This window comes from Tupaia chinensis, unplaced genomic scaffold (genome assembly GCF_000334495.1).
Source record: "Tupaia chinensis unplaced genomic scaffold, TupChi_1.0 Scaffold000550_1, whole genome shotgun sequence".
In the NCBI taxonomy this organism is placed as follows: domain Eukaryota; kingdom Metazoa; phylum Chordata; class Mammalia; order Scandentia; family Tupaiidae; genus Tupaia; species Tupaia belangeri.
The window spans coordinates 213,194-233,104 of record NW_006160062.1 but is presented as its reverse complement, the minus strand read 5'-3'; the positions used below and the strand labels follow the sequence as shown (position 1 = coordinate 233,104).

At 41.9% G+C, this 19,911-nt stretch overlaps 1 protein-coding gene across 1 annotated transcript in view; it reads left to right on the top strand.

Annotated features, from left to right (window-relative positions):
- LAMA3 (laminin subunit alpha 3) overlaps positions 1 to 19,911 on the top strand; it is a gene marked incomplete at its 5' end in the record, with an annotated part of 299,569 nt that overhangs the window by 276,306 nt on the left and 3,352 nt on the right. The window contains 9 exon segments of the mRNA XM_014591287.2: positions 560 to 699; positions 1,668 to 1,799; positions 3,380 to 3,533; positions 8,504 to 8,673; positions 12,393 to 12,576; positions 13,840 to 13,980; positions 16,747 to 16,906; positions 17,010 to 17,140; positions 19,446 to 19,539. Of these exon segments, the coding sequence (XP_014446773.1) occupies positions 560 to 699; positions 1,668 to 1,799; positions 3,380 to 3,533; positions 8,504 to 8,673; positions 12,393 to 12,576; positions 13,840 to 13,980; positions 16,747 to 16,906; positions 17,010 to 17,140; positions 19,446 to 19,539 (1,306 nt within the window).

Sequence of the window (19,911 nt, the reverse complement as noted above, 5' to 3'; positions counted from 1 at the left end):
CTGAACCTCCACATTTTTTTAATTAATAAAAATAGAAAGAATTAAATCTTGCCAAAATTTAGATCTGTAGAGTTTGACATGGAAAATTGAACTTCCTAGAAATAATGATAAGCAAATTAAAAATTCATAATGATTGAAGATAAGAAATCATTGTTATAATCTTATATAAAAATTGATGACTCAAGTCTTTGTTGTAAAATTTCTTAAGAAAATAATTGATCCTAGTGGAAATAATTCAGTAAAATAAAAAGAGAACAATTTATAAATGTGCTGATTGTTTTGTGTAGCCGATCAAGAATTAAATTGGTTATAAATATAGTCCCACAGAAATGATTTTGACAAATTTATCAGTGTTGAAATAATTTGCATAATATTTTTATATTCATACACAAACAGTCAAGTATTTTTTAAAAACTCTTTAGAGAAAAATGACAAAGTTAAAACATTTGGGTCATAAATGTCCTGCCTTTTATACATAACTTTTATCATAAATTCAGTACTGAAACATTCATAAACACTGGTGCAATTGTGTCATGAGTATATTTTATGATGATTTCAGACCAGTAACCTGCAGGTCACCCTGGAAGATGGTCACATTGAATTGAGCACCAGGGATAGCAGCAGCCCAATTTTTACATCTCCAGGGACGTATATGGATGGATTACTGCATTATGTGTCTGTAATAAGCGACAATGCTGGGTGAGTAGGATGGTACTTCTGCCAGAGCTACTGGAGTTTTACTTTAGTTTAGTGAAATTCTCTGGTTTCTTTTTGCAAAATATTTGTCTTTGATATTGACACTATTTTACTAGTAAGTTTTGACTTTCTTCCTTGCTCTATAAAAAAAAATTAAACACTGGACAGACAAATAAATTTTGGTGTATTCAAAAGGTAGTGCTGGGCAGCCACAGTGGCACAGCAGTGGCATGATACTCTGCAGTGCTGGACTCACATGGGAAGGTCTCAGGTTCATGCCCCAAGGTCGTCTTGTCTATACCAGGCACACACATGCCTCGGATTCTGGCTGGTGAAGTGGGGGCATAGATTGCAGCATGAAGACTGTTGGGGGTGCCTGTCTCTCTCTCCCTTTCTCTCTCATGGAAGAAATGAATACAATTTTAGAAAGTTAACAATATGGAATACCTTACAACAATGAGAAAGAGCTCTAAGTATATAATGATGTTGGTGAACCTCGTACTGTGGAGTGAAAGAAGTCACACATAAAAGAATTCATCCCCTATGATTTCATTTACACAGAATTTGAAAATAGGCAAAATACACCTAGTCTATCAGATTTCAGGAGAGTAGCTACTCTGAAAGGGAGGGAAGCTAAAGACTAAAGGAACACACAAGATGGGGTTCCTAGGGTGCTGGTCTGTTCTGTTTCTTTATCTGGGTGCTAGTAGTGTTAAAGTATTCATTTTGCAAAAATTCACCGAGCTGAACCCTTGTAGTATATGAACTTTCTGTATATATTTACTACTTCAATAAAAATGAGCAAAAACAAATGCATAACAAAAACTTGAAATGGTCTTTAAAAATAAGCCTCGTTAACTATTTTAGGTAGCATATATTGAGTCTGGGTCAAAGACAGGAAAACTGACCACAAGGCAATAATTTCTTTTTTTAGCAGATCTCACCTTTGCTTTGCTTTCTTCTTCTTTCAGACTCCGGCTTCTCATTGATGACCAGCCTCTGAGGAATAACCAACGGCTCCCAGACTTTTCAGATACCCAGCAATCTCTCCGTCTGGGTGGGAGTCGTTTTGAGGGTTGTATCAGCAATGTGTTTGTTCAGAGGTGGGTGATCTCCTCTTGGTAGGGAGCTGATGTGGTCAGCCTATGTGCAAGGTATCTCACTGGTCTGGTTAGCAAAGTCAGATTTGTCCACACGTGCTGCATGAAACTCTCATACCACAGACTTACACTAAACAGCACATCAACTCCTGGGTCCAGCCTCCCTCTGGAGAAGCAGGTTTGGTATATAACCTTGGAAGAGGTATAATTAACATTAACTTTCAGGTTATGGCCCTGAAAACTATTCAGACTAAAATTCTATATTATTTTAATCAAAACTGTGCAATCAGATTTCATCAACTCTGTGTGGCTTTGAAGGTTAAGGCATTGGGACCAAATTACTACAACTCTTAATATTAACATTAGCAGAGAGAGTAGAGCTCAGTGCTTTCCTGCAAGTGTTTCAAAATGTTTCTCTTGATACTAAATGATGATTTTTATTTACTTTTAAAATAACTATTTAATTTTATTTATTGTTACTATTATCGTTGTTTTTAATTTACTACAGAGCACATGTACTCACCTGAGGGGGGTGAGAAAGCAAGCTGCCAGGTCTAGGACTTAAACTGTGGTCAGCCATGTGGAAGTCCAGTGCCATACCACCTGCTGGCCCCTAAGTGATCATTTTTAGATAAAATGTGTCCTAGGGCAGAGAAAAAGCCTGGATCTGGCCATGAACCTCAGGCTAGAACTTGTGGACTGCCTGACAGTGACGTCTTTCTTCTTGCCCTTCAGGGGACCATCCTGGGCTAGAGCGAGGCTCAGAGTTCTTACTCTACTCCAAGTTGGCAAAGATTTTTCCTTGAATAACCGGTTCAGTGTTCAGAGCAGGAAATAGGAAATAGAGAGGACATGGAGGTGGTTAGCACCAACTGCTGCCTTTGTAAGGTGTGGACAGTAATCACAAGACAAAGCAAATTTGAGACTTTTCTACTCAAATGCATTCAGAGAAATCCTTCCATAAACTCACTTCTGATGTTTACCATCATTTTCATCCAATGTCTGTCTTTACTCTCAGTGCATATTTTATTTTCATATTTCTGTGACACCTAAAGAAAGAACTAGAGTATGGGTTGAGCATCCCTAGTCCAAAAATCCAAAACTTTTTGAGTGTCAACATATTATCACAAGTGGAAAATTCCACACCCAACTTCCTCATGTAATGAGTCAGTCAAAATGCTGTGGCATGAAAGCATTGTATGAAATTGTCTTTAGGCTATATGTTTGAAACGTATATGAAACACGAATAAAATTTGTTTAGACTTGGGTCCCAAGATCTCTCATTATGTATGTGCAAATATTCCAAAATCCAGAAAAATCTCAAATTCTAAACACTTCTGTTCCAGATATTTTAGTTAAGGGATTTTCAAGCTGTGCTCTGGTTCTACCACTACCCAAGACCATAGGAGTTCCTTAGACCTTTCTGCTGGCTTCCAGATGAGATATATAAGTAGCAGATACAAGTCTATCTAAAAACCATGACAGTAAGGATGTGTATTTTTGAAATGCGCTCTCTCTACCCCTGGGTCTTTCTTGATGTGTCAGAGCTCAGCAGCCACTTTCCTTTCTTCCCTCATTTCCAGGTTATCACACAGTCCTGAAGTCCTAGACCTGGCTAATAGAACTACCAAGAGAGATGTGTCCTTGGGAGGCTGCAGTTTAAACAAACCACCGTTTCTAATGTTATTTAAAGGTTCTACAAGATTTAACAAGGCCAAGACTTTCAATATCAACCAGGTTAGTCAAAACGTTACCCTGGGTTCTACTTCGCCCTAGAAGATTTTTCTAAGCCTGCCTTATGGAAGATAGTGGGGGAAGGCAGATCATCTGGTCCCCACGTGGGCAAGTGGCTCCATGAAGTGGCATGGATGTGCCATCAACAGCTGAGCCATACCGCATATCAAAGTGGTTTTCTTTTTAGCTTATATTTTGTATCTTGATGAAAATTTGGCAATTTTTGCAGTCACAGAATAAACAGAACCTTGACTTAGGCTTTTCCATTTTTGTAGGTGGTGTCTTGCTCTTTTGACACTTCTGCTGTGTCTCCAGGGGATCCACTGATTTTCTATAGAGTATAGGAGCCATTCCTCTTCTGCCCACAGACATCCCCTCTGCCCTGATGTATCTCCTATGACAAGATAGCCAGGAAATTGGTTTGGCTTAACCTTGGCCACACATTAGAAACGTGAGAGCTTTAAAATCCCGGTGCTTACGCTGCACCTGACCCAGTTCAATCAACTGTTCTTGGAGTGGGCCCAGTAGTTTGTAAAGCTCTCCAGGTGGTTCTCATGTGCAACGCTGAGAAAGCCTGAAAGGAGGTTGAATCCTTGTGTGGAGGAGTGCAAGCAATGTGATGAATTGATTGCAGACAGTAGCAGGACTTAAGGAATTCCTGGCTCTGCCTAGAGGTCCACAGGGTGACCTCCACATGTCTGAGATCACAACTAATAAGATTAATGGATAATATTGACCATCTCTGACCTCCCAGACATGGCACTAAGCCCTCAAGTGAATTTTCTTACTAAATAACCGTATGAACGAAGTATGAGAGGACTTCACAAAGTTCGTGGGAAAATGGAATTCAAGTACAAGTTGATTTTGGTACAAAGCATTTGGAAATCCATGCATAGTTTTTTTCATGATATACAATTCCCATGAACTTTTGGAAGACCCCTCATAGTATTACTAGCCACCGCTTACGGAAAGAGATGCTGTGGTTTAAAAAGGTAAGCACTTTACCCAAGCTACCACAGTGAGAGGTGGAGCTGGAATTCTCACCCAGAGTCCAGGCCCTTTTAAGGGCAATGTGGTCTTGTTCAACACACTTTTCACTTCACATCAACCACAGGCTACTCACCTACCAGTATTTCCCTGCTGCACAAATATTTGAATAAGCATGAATAGATAATTCATAAGAATTGTTTTATACTATTAGGAAGAAATAATCTTCATAAATCCCAAAGGGTTGCCATTTTATTGTTATGAGAAGAATATATTTAAAATTGCTCCATTAAAAATAAACTCCCAGGACCAGCAGTTAGCGTAATGGCTATGTCGCTAGACTCCCACGTAGTCGACTGCGGTTTGAGTCCCAGGCCCGGTGGCTTAAACTCATGCCGGGTGCATGTGCATGCGTACCCAAGATCCCGAGAGGAGAATGGAGGAGAAAGGATTGTGGCGTAGCCATCCCCCCTGGGGCGTGATTTCTCACTTTCTGTCTCTCTGTCTTTCTCTGTCTGTCTGGCGAGCGCACGTGCCCTATAGCAAAAAAAAAAAAAAAAAAAAAAAAAACCAAACCAAACAAAAAAAACCTCTCCAAAAAAAGACAAATAAATAAATAAAGTCCCATATTCATTTTTCCATTGTAAGCTTGAAAGTTATTAAGAGACTAACCACAGTTATGGTAGAACTAGAGAGAAGGAAATAGATTCAAGAGCTATTGAGAAGCTAGAATACACAGGATTCAGACAATAATTGAATCTAGGAGACAAGGGAGCTGCAGGAGTTGATACAATTTTGAAGCATGAGTCCAGGTTATTGGATTGATAAAGATGCCATTGATAGCTACAAGAGATAGGAGAAGAAAAAAATATTTAGAGGCAAAGAGAATAAATGGCATTTGTGGCTTATTGAATGACAGGTACCTGAGGAAATCAGGTGGAGTGTCAGGTATCCCTAGGATGTCCTCAGCAGAAGGGTAGGACCAGGCCTGTTGATGGTGGGAGATGTCAATGAATACAATAATTCCCCCACTGTTCTGAGCAAACCCTTATATTAGCTAGAATAAGACATTAGTTCTGCCTCCAATAGCAGAGGAAATACACCATAGCTTAGTGGTTAAGTGTTCAACTTGGGTGTCTGACTTTCTCGACTTGCATCCAGCTTTATAACTTAGTAGGTATGTGACCTTGAGCAATTATTTAACCTCTCTGTGGGTCTGTTTGCTCCAGTGCAAACGAAAATAAATAACAGTAATATCGCAAGATGTTTCTGTGAGGATTAAATGAGGTAATAAATACAAAACACTTTAAAAAGTGCTGGCTTATAGCATGCACCCAATGTTAGCTGTTACCACTATGTGCACTATTAAGAGCCTAAATGAAAAGGACAAAGCCTTCTACAGAAGTAAGGCAGCGGAATTTCTTAACATGGAAATCAGGAGTGGGTGGCAGGGGTTCTTTTGAAGGAGGTGACCCAGGAACTGAGTCTCAAATGTGGGTCAGCTTTAAATAAATAAATATGTTGCTGCATGAGCAGAGGCCTAAAGCTGAGAGACAGGATGTGGGTGAAACTCCGAGATATAAAACACTTTGCGTGCATGCTTTTTGATCCTCCTAGGTCTTGATACTTGCTCTTTCAGTTCTCAGCACACCCCTCTGAGAGCAGAATGTGAACTTTACAGGTCAAGGAAATCGAGTCTCAGAGAGGTAAAAACAAAAAACAAAGACCTGCCCATGAGCACCCAGTCAGTAAATGGTAGAATCAGAATTTAAATTTAGGGCTATAGAATCACAAAGAATGTACTCTTCAAGCCACATTGTGTGGCTTCTACATGCTTGGAAAGCTTGATGAACTGCAAGAAATTTGGTGGAGGAAAGAGACTGGAGTGGGGGGTAAATCAGAATTACACATGAGAGCCAGATCAGGTGAACCACATATAACCTCTGTAATTTGGACATACTTCTATAGTCAATGTAGTCATTGAAATGTAAAGCCATTGCTTTAAGCTGTTTAAAAGATTAAAGATGATTAACAGGCAGCGGCCTGTGGGATGATTTGGTTTAGGGCAGTTCTAGAGACAAGGAGTCAAACTGTCTAGCTACTGCAATATTCCAAGCAAGACAGTCAGCACTGACTTTCAGGGCAGAGGCACTGGAAATGAAAAAGAAACAGTGGAAACAAAATATGTCACAGAGAGGAACGTTAAGACTTCAAAACCGAATGTATTAGAAAGGCAAGGAAAGGAGTGTCCATGATGAACAAGATTAGGAGCTTGGGTGCCTTGAAGGATGATGATGCCATTAAGACAATTAAGGAAGACTTGGTAGCAAAGAGTATCTCTCAAACTGTTGATCTTGCTGCTGCTACTGCCGGCACACAAAGACTTTTAGAGAGAGACTGAGGCCTGCTGCTGAGTCCTAGGCAGCCCCAGGCTGAATCTAAGCTCAGTGGGATCAAGGATGGACTATGATTTACATTCTGAAGACTGAACCAGAATCCATAGGCAAGCATGGACTGTTTTAAAGAACTAATGTCAAGTTTGCAATCTGAGCACTGTGTCCAGGAAGCAGGTGGACAAGGAGAACCTGATTTTGAAGGAATTTGAATTGTTTGGAAACCTTTACCTTCCGGCTCCAGAAAATTTATTGCAAAATAGCTTGAAGAAGAAGAATAATCTCACATAATAAGCAGTGCAGGGGTAAGAGGAACTTGAGGCCTTTCCTCACCAGACAAGGTCCAGTATCAGAAGTTCTCATTGAGCCTGGGTTTCTCTCTGTTACTAGTGAACCCTTTATCAGAAGCCCCACCCCTAGCTTCTCCTTAAGTTTCATTGGCCTTAAGGAGGCAAGGTCACGTGTTTATTATGGAGCCAATTACCAGTGAGGTAGATTCTCTACTTTGCTTTGACTAATGGCAATCTGCCTAATATCTGAGCCAGTGGGTACTTTGAAATCCGAGGTCTACACTGGAGAGAAAAGGGGAAGGGCTTGGAATGTTAGTTTCTTCCGATAGTTTTCTAGTCTCATTTAATATTTATTATGGTTTTTTTTTTTTTTGCATAAAAACTCAGTCTTGTTCAAATGTTGAAAGCATCATCTCATGCAGATTTGTGTACGTGGTTAACTCTGATGTAAGTGAGGACAGGATATGCTCTCTCGCTCCTCTCCTCCTTCACCTGACCTGCAAAAGACCAAAGGAATGGCCACCAGGGGGAGGTTGGAAGGCCCACATTCCACTGGCTGGCTGAGCGACCCTCCGTGCTGATGGCCCAATATCGGCTCTCTCAAAGGACACTGTGGTTCTTCTGATGCATTGTGGTGGGGCAAGATGCAGATATTTGCTGGTCCCAGACCCAGCAGCCTTCTGAAAAGAGATCAGACTTATGTAGAACAGGAATAACAAACCTCTTCTTTAAATGAGAGCAGGAGAATGGGGGATGTTTAGGCTCTCCAAATCTTTGTTTCCCCCAAAGAATGACCTTGCTGTCCCTTCCAGTCCTACTTTATACCTTCCTGGAAGCGAAAAGCCTCAGAGTCAAAGCCACTCGAGGACATGAATGGAGACTGGAGAGATCTAGCTACAGGAAGAGCTAAGTAGCTGAGAATATTCTCTGACTCTCCTTGCCCCACGTTCATGTCCCTCTGTGACCTGCAGGAATAGAGCTCAGTGGGAACTTCCCATCTTCCATATCCTATTTGCTGAGTCTTCTATTTCTCCGTTTAATTCATCTCTCAGGATCAAAAGTAAAAATTGAGCACGGTGCTTAGCAGAATAAGCATTCTTCACACTTCTTATTTTTTTGCCCAATTCTATTTTATAATTTCTTATATTTGTTATACATCTTTATGGCTTATAATATGGTTTGTCAAAGCATGCATGTAGTGTGTAATGATCAAATCAAGGATATTACCCTGTACATCATTTTCAATGCAGAGCCACATTTCTGGTAAATACCTGTCCTAATGTTTTGCTCCTTGCCCATGCAGCCAGTGCAGGACACAGCAGTGGCCTCCCCGAGGAGCATGGAGGTATGGCAAGATGAACGGTCCTGCCCGCCACCTCATGGAGCCCAGGCCAGTCATGGAGCACTGCAGTTTGGGGACAGTCCCACCAGTCACTTGCTATTCAAGCTTCCCCAGGAATTGCTGAAACCCAGGTACTATTTAACTTTCCTGTCCCAGCCCCAACTCAGAACCTGATTCTGTCGTTAGTCTGGCTGGCGTGACACCACGCACTTGTCACTAATGAAGATGGCTCTGGCATGCCTGTGAAAAGAGATGCTAGCCTGCATAGGACTAGGAGTGGGGCTGCCCCTCCCTTCCTGCCAACCCCTCAGCTGGAACGTAAACATGACGGTGAGCAGCTCTGAGGCTGAAACAACCCACTCCGCTCTAGTTTGGAATTGACACGTTCTAAAAATAAGGCTGATTTCCCCCCAAAGCTGCTATTTATCTCTATGATAAATTCTGTTTCTTCTCCTACATTCTGTAGTGAAAAGGAATTTATTCTTTTAGGTAGACTCTGTGCCGGATAGATCACTTTTAGAGAATATATTCAAACTTTTGTGCTAACAAGTTGAGTTTCTTTGGGGAAGGTGGGAATGAACAGAAATATCAATTATGTCAGAAGAAAGTAGAAAAGCAACATATGTCACTTTCAGGTGATTTGAAGGAAGCATAAATAAAAAGTGCCAACCATTCCTTCATGATTTCTCTGTGGCAGCGGCAGAATTGCCCAGGAGTCAAAAAGACAACAATAACAACAAAAACCTTGTCTTTCAGTTTTTGCATGAGCACTCACTGGCAAGGTGGCCCAGGTCATAGCCACAGGAATGCTCCTTTGATATGCAGGTGACAGGAAGGGATTAGATGGCAAAAGGTTTGCTGTGGAAAGGCCTGTGGAAGATGAAGGGGAGGGACAGGAAGTGGCTGGGAGACCTGTAGCTGGATGTGGGTCTGAGGATTTCTGTGAAGGGAGAGGGACAGAGAGAAGGGTCGGGTCAAAGGACCTCATCCTGTTCTAAAGTTCAAGAAAGCCTAGGCAGGCCCACTGGCATCCCCACAGAGCTCACTCCTTAGAAGTGCTCGTCAGCTCTAGTAGCCCTGCCATGCTCAGTGCTTGGCTGGCAGCAGCCTGAGTTCCACTCCTGCAGCAGGCTCTCTTGAAGGGAGTACAGTTTGTGGCCACCACAGGCTATTTAACTTTTCTAAGCCTAAGCTTTCCCTCTATGCCTGTTTCACATATGTTCACACATGAGCTACCTGTCTCTGGACCTCAGTTTTCTCAGTTAAATGGGGTGGTGAGGCTTTCCATGCATAGTGGAAAGGGGATAGCCGGTAAGGGGCCGGCCCATAGAAGCCCACTCAGTAAGCTAAGCACAAGTCAGTTCATGTTTTGTAAACTAAATAACAGTGACAAAAATTAGTCCTTGGGGGCAGACTGTGGCACAGTGGTAATGGAGTGCTCTGTGTGGCTGACACGCATGGGAAGGTCCTGGATTCGCATCTGGGAACCTCCCTGAACACGTCAGGCACTCATGCACCCATGATCCAAGAGTGGCTAAAGCAGCCTGAGGCTTTGTGGAGTGCTGTCTCTCTCTTTTTGTGTCTCTCTTGCTCATGAAAAAAAATCAAGCTAAAAAATAATCATTAATAAATACAATTTTAAATTATTTTAGTTCCAGATATTGCAGCAAGCAGACTATATTTTCAGGAAGCTGGAAAACTAGGGATGTCCTATTGTTGTCATTTTGATTTACATTCTAGCAATTTTCTGACTCTCCTTTGAAAATAGCTATTTTAATGCTTTGGTGAATGTATAAAAATGCTATTTAATTCTCTGCCTTATTCTTCCATCCTTCAACAAAGAAGTGTTACCATTTTATACACTAGAAATTTGAGTCTACTGCTGGCTTTTTTTGGGTGTTAGTCAGCTAGTCTTTTCTGAAAGAAACTTGCCTGAAGGAACAGTTCTGGAAAGCAAATCTCAAGGTTGATCACCAAGCCCACATATGTAAAGTACTTTACATTCTGGAACACGTTCTAATATCCTCCTTAAATTGGCTAACCCTCATTCTCCAAACCTCCGCACTAACACACGAGCACACCAAGAGAAATATTGAGCAGTGTTACCATCTGGTTGGTTTAATTTAACATATATAGATTTCTTTTTCATTTTGAAGAACATTGCCCTCAAGGAAACTTGCTAATCTGAAAAATAAATGTGCATCTCAGCCTCAGAGTATTAAAGAGCAAAGAGAATTCACAGTGCAGTGTTTTCTTCCACTTCTGAGTCCTGTCTCCAAATGTTCTATTTACCATTTAATTCGATTTGGTAACTATTTATGGAGAGCCACTGTGTACTAGCTATAAGCAGGATAACCCCAGTTCCTGCCCGCCGTCTGGTCACCACAGGAATGAGTAATGCCAGCCCGTCGATGCCTGTTTCTTCCACTACCTTTTCAGGCCACACCGTGGGAACCCCTCTCAGTGCACCCAGGCACTGCCAACAGCTCAAGGAATAGAACAGCCCTCACTATGTTCCCAGTGCCCAGCATAGTGTCTGACGTGCACCGCAGTCATTCAGCATTTGTTGAGTGGATGGATGGATAGATGAATGGATAGATGTGAGGTTCACAGGAAGGAAAGTTTGCTTGGCTGGATGTGCATGTAATATACACCCATCATGAAAATGAATATTAGCTTTCCTTCTCTGCATTTATTATGTAATATTTGCCTAATGTCTCTTCCATGATAGGTGTGAATTAGGGTCTGAGAAATGTAGAACTTCCTGTGCCTGTAAGTTAATCATGTCTTACGGGAAAAAAATTGCTTATCTGATGCTTTAAATCATATCTTTGTTCTTCAAGTGATCCCTGTACTTCTCCTCCAGTCTAGTCCATGAAAATCTACAAAATAGAATGTACATTCACTGAACTCAAAAAATACAGGCAATTATGAAAAATAAGCCGTCATAAGAAATACTGTATGATGCTACTCCTATGAGGTACTTAGAGTAGTCAGAATCACAGCGACAGAGAGAAGAGTGGTCACCAGAGGCAGGGAGGGGGGTGGGGGAGAATAGGAAACTAGTGCTTATGGGCAGAGTTTCAGTGATACAAGATGGAAAAAAAAAAAAGTTCTGGTGACAGATTGCACCACACTTTGAATGTACTCAACACTATGGAACTATACACCTAAAAGTGGTTAGAATGGTAAATGTTATGTTATGTATACTTTACCATAAATTTTTTTCCATAGTTTTGCTACAGGGTGTATGCACTCACCAGAAGAAGAGAGAGAGAAGACAGAAAGATAGAAAGTGAGAAATCACATCCTGGGGGCTGGGGGGCATGGCCATGCAGCAATCTCTTCTCCATTCTCCTTTCAAGATTTTGGGCATGCACACATAAATGCCCAGAGTTATTTTCAAGCCACCAGGTCTGGGACTTAAACCAGGCAGTTAGCCTGGAATCTAGCTGCCTTAAACACCACACCACCTGGCTGGTCCTATTTTACAGTTTTTTTGTTTGTTTGTTTTTTGTTTTTAGTGTAGATTAAGGAAAATAGGCTAGATATATTCCTTTTTGTCATGTGTTGAACTTAAGCCACTAGCAAAATTTACATGGAAATTTCACATTATTCCCCAACACAGTAAGGAAATTATGTCAATACAAGACTATTAACAGCTGAAATATAATAATGGCTTTTAAAAGTTCTCAGAGAGATGGGTCATTTAATCATTATGCACCTTGTTATTCATTTGTAAAATGGAGGTTTGGAGTTTGCTCACCACCTTCCTTCCCAGTTCTGAGATGCAGAGAAACGCCAAAACCCTCTCTTTCTCTTCACTGTTTATTGTCTTCTTTCCCCTCAGGTCACAGTTTGCTGTGGATGTGCAGACGAAGTCCCCCAGAGGGCTGGTGTTCTACTCAGGCACTAAGAACACCTTTATGGCTCTTTATTTTTCGAAGGGACGCCTGGTCTTTACCTTGGGGGCTGAAGGGAAAAAACTGAAGCTTAAAAGCAAAGAGAAATGCAACGATGGGAAGTGGCACACGGTAAGAGCTGGGGCTGGCACAGTGCCTCCTGTCAGTGCAGGGTACACTGTGTGGCTAATTGAAAATAGAAACCTCAGCCTTCTTCCTAGGTGCGGAGACGCTAAAACTGGGAAAGCTCCTGTGGCTGGAGGCACCCTGTGGCCAGCATCTGTGCCATCCCAGGAGCCAAAATAGACTTAATCTCTGCTTCTCCCATCCCCTCTGCCCCTCCTTGGGCTACCTCACTCCCCTCACCTACCCCCAGGACCACTGCTCTCCTTCAGGGAAGAGAGGCCTCCAGGCCTCCAGGTGTCTCTATGGACCTGGACTGTCTTCCCCATAGCATGAGCTTAAAAACCCACATCATAGCATTCCAGCTCTCTCCTGAAGGCATCCAGATTTAAGGAAACACAACTTAAGGCAAAGAGTGATTTTTATTTTTATTTTTCTAATGATAGAATTGGAACTCAGAAGTCGTAAGTGACTTGACAAGTTGCATTCACTTAGTCAACAAATATTTCATGAGCTCTTCTCCTAGAGCATAGAAAGAAAAAATTCCCAATATGGTGTCAGATTCTGTTAAGTGTTTTGAGAAAATGCTAAAGCAGACTAGGTAGACTATCCTAATATTTTTCTTTTTTAAGTTTATTTAATTTCTTTCATAGTGTGAGCACATGAGAGAGAGGGAGGGGAGAAAGAGAGAGAGAGACAAACTTCCAACAGGATCTAGTCATGTTGCAGTCTCTTTCCTCCAGTTCTCCAGCTAGTTAGAATCTTTGGTACATGTGAGCCCGGCATGTACCAGGTAGTCTTAGGGCTGAACCCACAGCCAGCCATGTGGCTTCCAGCACTGCAGGTCAGCACGCTACAGCCTATGCCAAGAGACTGTTTTTGTTTAGGTCATCAAGAAAGGCCTCCTTTAGGAAGTAACAGTTATAAAAAGTTAGGGAGAGTGTTCCAGAGAGAGCAACAAATAAGAAAACCCTGAGGTGTTTATTTGTTCATGCAACTTTAACTGCTTATCTTTTGTGTAAGTTTTCAAATCGATTGTATCTGTTAATAAGCAACCTATTTCTTAACTGCCTTTTGTTTAGCTCAGTTTATTCATTATCTAACATAGTCTTACAAAGTGATGGTATGATAATAACAGGAGGAAAATCTCTCATTTTTTTAATATCTATTTGAAGAGGCAGAAAAGGAGTTTTTAAGCATTTCTTGTGACCACTAATAAAACAGTACCAGTCAGAGTGAAAATATGAATCACTTATTTTCTTTTCTCTGAAGGTGACATTTGGGCAAGATGGAGAAAAGGGGCGTTTGATTGTGGATGGACTGAGGGCCCGGGAGGGACGTTTGCCTGGAAATTCCACCGTCAGCATCAGTACACCAGTTTACCTGGGGTCATCTCCATCAGCGAAACCAAAGGTACATAGTTACGCCTCTGAGCTGTGGGCCCAGCCCTAGGACCGCAGGCTGGGGCCAGACGGGAAGTCCAGATTCGATTCCTGGTCCAACCTAAAGGCTGTGCACAGTGACATATGCCTGTGGTCACAGAGACTCATGGGGCTGAGGCAGGAGGATCATGAGGTTGAGTATGGTCGTCGTAGCTAGGAGGTTGAGGCAGGAAAATAATGAAAGTGAGCTTCTATCTAAATAAATGAATCACTTTATAATATAATCATAATTACATGAGGTATTTAAGAACCTTGAAATGCTGTATATAATTTTTTAAATATTTAAGTAATGTTCACAAACCCACAGAGAAGGTTACCATCTTATTTCCCAAGCCTCTGTTTTTAGGTACAGGTTGAGACACAGACACTGAAGTGAATAGAAGGCTTCTCCATGACTTCATAAATGTATCTCTTAGTTTTTCTTTCAAGAAATGCCAAAACATAATTTTTAGGTTATAGCCAGATTTTTGATGATAATAATGTGTTTCAAACTTTAGTAATTTGTGCTACCTTGACCATCTTTTCTATGCCCAGGTAAAAAATGTACTTACAAGTTTTCTCTTCATCAATTCACTATTTAAATTAAATGTGTTTTAAAGGACCTTTTTCTCTCTCTCATAAATGAGGGCCCAATGTTTTTTTTTTGTTTGTTTTGTTTTTTACCATAAATAGTAGGTAACCATAAAAAGAAATCTGTGAAAACAAAACAGTGCTCCTAAAGTCTAGCTAGACACTCCCTTTGTAGAAAAAAAGAGTGTGACAGAGGGTCAAGATGTGTTGAACAAATATTAGCACACTTGATAATACTTCTACAAGTTTGATTGTTTTGTTCAATGTTGAAGATGAATATGTGTATACACTTGATTTGATTATTATACATGGTTTAGAAAACCATACTGTACCCAAGAAAGATATACTTTGCTTATTAGCACAAAGCTAAAAGCTGTTCCTTGTTTTAACCAGAAAGCAAGAAAAATCATTGAAAAAGGAATAACTTAATACCTTGAAAATATGTTTTAACATTATTTGGTATCTGAAATAACAAAACTCTCTCAAGAACCCAACTTAGAAATGCTGAGTCAAGGAAAAGTGACAAGGCCCACTGTCCCCAAGGACAAGGGGTGTGCCCTGAATTTGTCAGGTTCAAAAGCTTTGATGAGACCACTGCCCAGGCTGAGCTCTGTGAGTGCCCTCTCAGCTCTCCTGCCATCTTACCAGGGCACTAATTGCACCTGGGTTACTTGGGGCTGCCCATGCACCTGTTTCTCCTTTCCCCAATTTGCTTTTTGCCTCCATAAAGTGAAGTAAAATGGGCCTGTCAACAATTTAGTCCTAGGAACTGTCCTTCAACTAATGCAATTGTTGCCCCCTTTGCTTTGGAGCTGGTAAGACTTTCTGGTGTGACAGATGTTTGCAATGAGGAAGAGAAGGGCTGAGACTCAGATATGGCCCTGGAAATGGACGTAAACAAAGTAGGGCTTCTCCACCAGCCGGGATTCTAGGTGTTCAGGCTGACCCGACCAAAGCGTAGGTCTCCACATGGGGCTCACTCTGGCCCATCTGAGTTGTGCAGTGGGGTTTGAGTCAAAGCCCTGGCCAGTGATAAGCTATCGTTGGCTATTCTATGGCCCAGTTTGGGTATTTTCTTGACCTGGATTCATTTTCTTGAAACCACCCTAATGATACCCAGCATTCTGACAGGGGCAGTTCTTAGCACCCCACTTCAGTATTCCTTACAAACCAAGATTCTTATTTGCAACCTTCCTGCCACCTGAGGGTATATGCCATTGCACTAGCCTCCTCTGTGTCCTTTCCAAAGATGGTCAACACCCAATCAAGTGGCGTCTGCTTCTGAGTGCCAGGTCTGCAGTCAGCCTTGAGACATTCAGTGTTAGGTATGACCCATTCTGGATAGCTGAGCTATAGGTCTCAGGTACAGTTTCTTCATTGTGCAACATGACAAATCCTAAGAAACTAAAATTTTATTGGGAGCCCCATTAGTCGTTTACTATTTGTATCTCTAACATCACTATTTTCTCTCCATAGGAAAATGCATGCATGAGAACATCCAGTATATCACAGAGAGATCACAGGAATCCATCCCTAGGCCCCAGGAAAGGATTCCCATGTCCCAAACAGCTTAAGATAGGCTTGCCCACAGCCCACCAATACTGCACACCATCTTATCTTAACTCTACAGCATTTGTGGTTTATTAGTGGTGCTGAGCCTAGCAATGTGGGGAGATTTTTTGCATTTTTTTATTTTTGGAACATTTTGGCCTCTTTTTCAGTCATCTGCCCTGCATTAAACTATCACACCAGCTCACAAAACCCTAAGAAGTGAGTTGTACCTGCAAAGAGACCATGAGATCTGTGAACCATAAGGTGGAAAATTTCCCTGTTGCAACACTGTCTGTGCAGACTAGGATCAGGTCAACCCTCCCAGCTCTTATTCCCGCACAAGCTAGCAACCCCCACTGCCCCTCCTGCCTGTCCTCCTCCATATACACCAATTGTTTTGGTGGTGTCTTCAAAGTTGACCTCCCCCCAAACATCTAGTACAGGATTTTCTGGCACAGTGAGTAGGGAACCAAATGGAATATGCCCACTTGACTCTGAAGCAGAGTGAGTCCCCACCTAACTTCTCCCTTTTGCTGACAAGCTGCAGTGCCCTAATCTTTCTACCCAGATATTTTCTGGGAGTTGTGGAAATAAAGTATTTTCTGCTTGGTTGCAGAGCCTCCCCCAAAACAGCTTTGTGGGGTGCCTGAAGAATTTCCAGTTGAATTTAAAGCCCTTGGACACCCCTTCTACAAGCTTTGGAGTGTCTCCCTGCTTGGGTGGCTCTTTGGAGAAAGGCATTTATTTCTCTCAAGAAGGAGGTCATGTCATCCTAGGTAAGGAGCTGAAGCCATTGGTAGAGTTTATGTCTTAGAGTCTTAATAACTCTGTCCTTTCTCATTATGATGCTTAACTATTTTTCTTTCTTTCTTTCAAAAGCTAACTCTGTGTTGTTGGGGCCCGAATTTAAGCTCACTTTCAGCATTCGTCCAAGAAGTCTTACGGGAATCCTGATACACATTGGAAGTCAACGCGGGGTACACTTACATGTTTATCTGGAGTCAGGAAAGGTGCGTAGGAGTTTGATGACTTGGGAAAAGAATATGAAAATCAGAATCTGTTTCCAGAGACCATAGTAGATGAAGTTATAGCAAAGAGTAGAACCAATATTGTATTTTTATTTTATTTTGAGAGATTTTTACTGTAGGGCTCGAGTACTCTCTGGAGAAAGAGAAAAAGTGAGAGTGAGAAATCAACCCCCACCCCCCTCCGCCGTAGGAACATGGCCACACCACAATTTCTTCTCCATTCTCCTCTTGAAAAGTTGGACACATACACACACACCTGGCCTGAGTTTGAAGCTGCCGGGTCTGAGACTCAAACTGCAGTCAATCACGTGGAAGTCCAGCACCTTGACCCCCTGCCAACTGCTGGCCCTCTGAATCTTGTATTTAAGAGATGTAACTTCAGGGCTAACTTAGCATTTTCCTCTAGGAAGTAATTTTATTATTATGTTTTCTGTTCTTTATGGGAAAAGAAAAACTAGGGCTGAATTCTAGCTCTACTATTTAGTTATATGGCCCTAAAGAAGCTAGCTGAACTCTTTCAGACTCAGTTTCCTTATCTGTAAAAGGTAGATAATAATTGTTATATTTTAGGGCTTTTGTCAAGATTATAGAAACTGTGGAACCAGCAGTTAACGTAACGGCTATGTTGCTGAACTCCCATGTAGTTGACCACGGCTCAAGTCCTGGACCTGGCGGCTTAAACTCACGCTGGGTGCGTGTGCATGCATGCCCAAGATTCCAAGAAGAGGATGGAGAAGGGAGTGCAGCATGACCATCCCCCCTGGGGAGGTGATTTCTCACTTTCTGTCTCTCTGTCTCTCTGTCTCTCTCTGTCTTCCTGGCGAGTGCATGCACCCTATAGCAAAAACCTCTCAAAAAAAAAAAAAGATTATAAAAACTGCCATATGCTCAATAAACATTCATTTTCTCTCCTCACCTTCATCCTCATCGCTTCTCTGCTTTTATTCTTAAGGGTAGCAGAATAAGTCTTTTCTTTATTGTCTACACCAAGTCGCATCCGTGCCCACGCCCTGTGTCCACTGGAGCCATTTGAGATTCCCCTTATTCTCTCTACACAATTCACAAGCCTTTCTGGTTCCTGAAACCAAACTGGTCCCTGGGTCTCCCCACTCACTCCTCTGGTTTTTCATGGATTCCGTCTTCAATATATACTTCTATTGCCTCCTCCTCCCCATCCCTCACAGGCCTGAGTCAATACATTATTTTCACCACCCGGTGATATCTTTGTTACTTCTCAAAGAAGTCTCTGAAATTAATTCCTCCAAGGAAGCCACTTTTTGGTAAGGCTTCAAAACAGATAGATAATGTGCCATTTTCTTTGATCTACATTCATTCATAGTTTATTAAGTGAGAAGAGAAAATTCCAAAAGAAACTATAACGGCCAAAACTCTTAGAACAGTTTCATTTGTTTGTTTTACTTTGTAGCCTTGAAGTCTGAACAGAGAAGCAAGTAACTATTCATTTGTCAGGTGGTTGAGACAAATCTGACTTTTGGAGTGGCTGGAGGAGGGGTGGAGAGGGTCTCCTGTAACTGTTTCTGGATAGGAAATATTCTCAATAGAACAGAATCAAGACCCAGTGAACTTCATAAAAGCAGTGGCATTGTTCAGCTCAAGAATTGCCTGTGAATAGGGTGCACCATCTAGCTGCATGCAAATTAAATGTAAATTATTTATGAATGTGCTTAATTTAGCCCTCTCATCTCATTCACCTTGATTCACCCTTGGAAGGTTCTGGAGGAGACCCTGACCTGGAAAGCATGAACAAGGGATTCTGCACAAAGCGTGCTGAGTGCCTGACCCCGATGCATGCCCAGCACAAACACAACTTATATCTTTGAGTCCCTCTATAAGTGATGCATTGATGAGATTATTATAATTAGCTGGCTGTGCAGCAGGATATAGGCCTCTTCCAGCATGTTTGCCTTGCAAATTTCACAGGTCCTTCTAAATAGAGCCACTGTCACATATTAATTGCTATGGAGGATCTTAATGTTAGTCAGTAACCTTTGAGTAGTGTTGGTAGGGGGTGGGGTTCAAATTAGGAGGGTCCCACTCATTGCTATTGGCAATAACTGTCAGGCAGGGTCCTGGTTTGCAGCTTGCTCGCCTAGAAGGGAGTCACAGACTATACCGTGTAATCACCTGGTGCAGGGATGGAGGAAGAAGATCAATACCTGAAGTGCTCCTGGGCTTTCAGATGGGGCGCAGTTGAGAAGGGAGGGTGGCAGGGGAAATTGGCCCCTCCCTCCCTGCCCTTCTAAAGGAAAATGCATGTGTGTTACAGGTTGTGGCCTCTGTGGACAGTGGAGCTGGTGGGACCCTTACATCAGTCACACCGAAGTGGTCTCTGTGTGATGGACAGTGGCACTCAGTGGCAGGTATGACATGTAGTAGCCTATTGTTCATACAGTGAAGCAGTCTTCCCTTTATCATGACTCATTATCCCACATGAATCCTCAGCCTGTCCATTGGTAGTGTCTAACCGGGGCCAGCCCACCACATTCACATGTCTGTCCTTAACCCCAACCATGCTTATATAATTTGTGGCTGCTGCCTCCAGTTTTCCACAGAACACTGAATTTTAGTTGTGTTTTGTGAGTGTGTGTGTGTGTGTGTGTGTGTGTGTGTGGTTTTTATTTTTGTTTTTGAGCCTAGTAAACTGATAAGCTGTGTTGGCATAACATTGTGATTTCGATTTTGGCTCTGAAGCCGAAAGGAACAGAGAAGTCAAATCTCAGTTCTATCGCTTA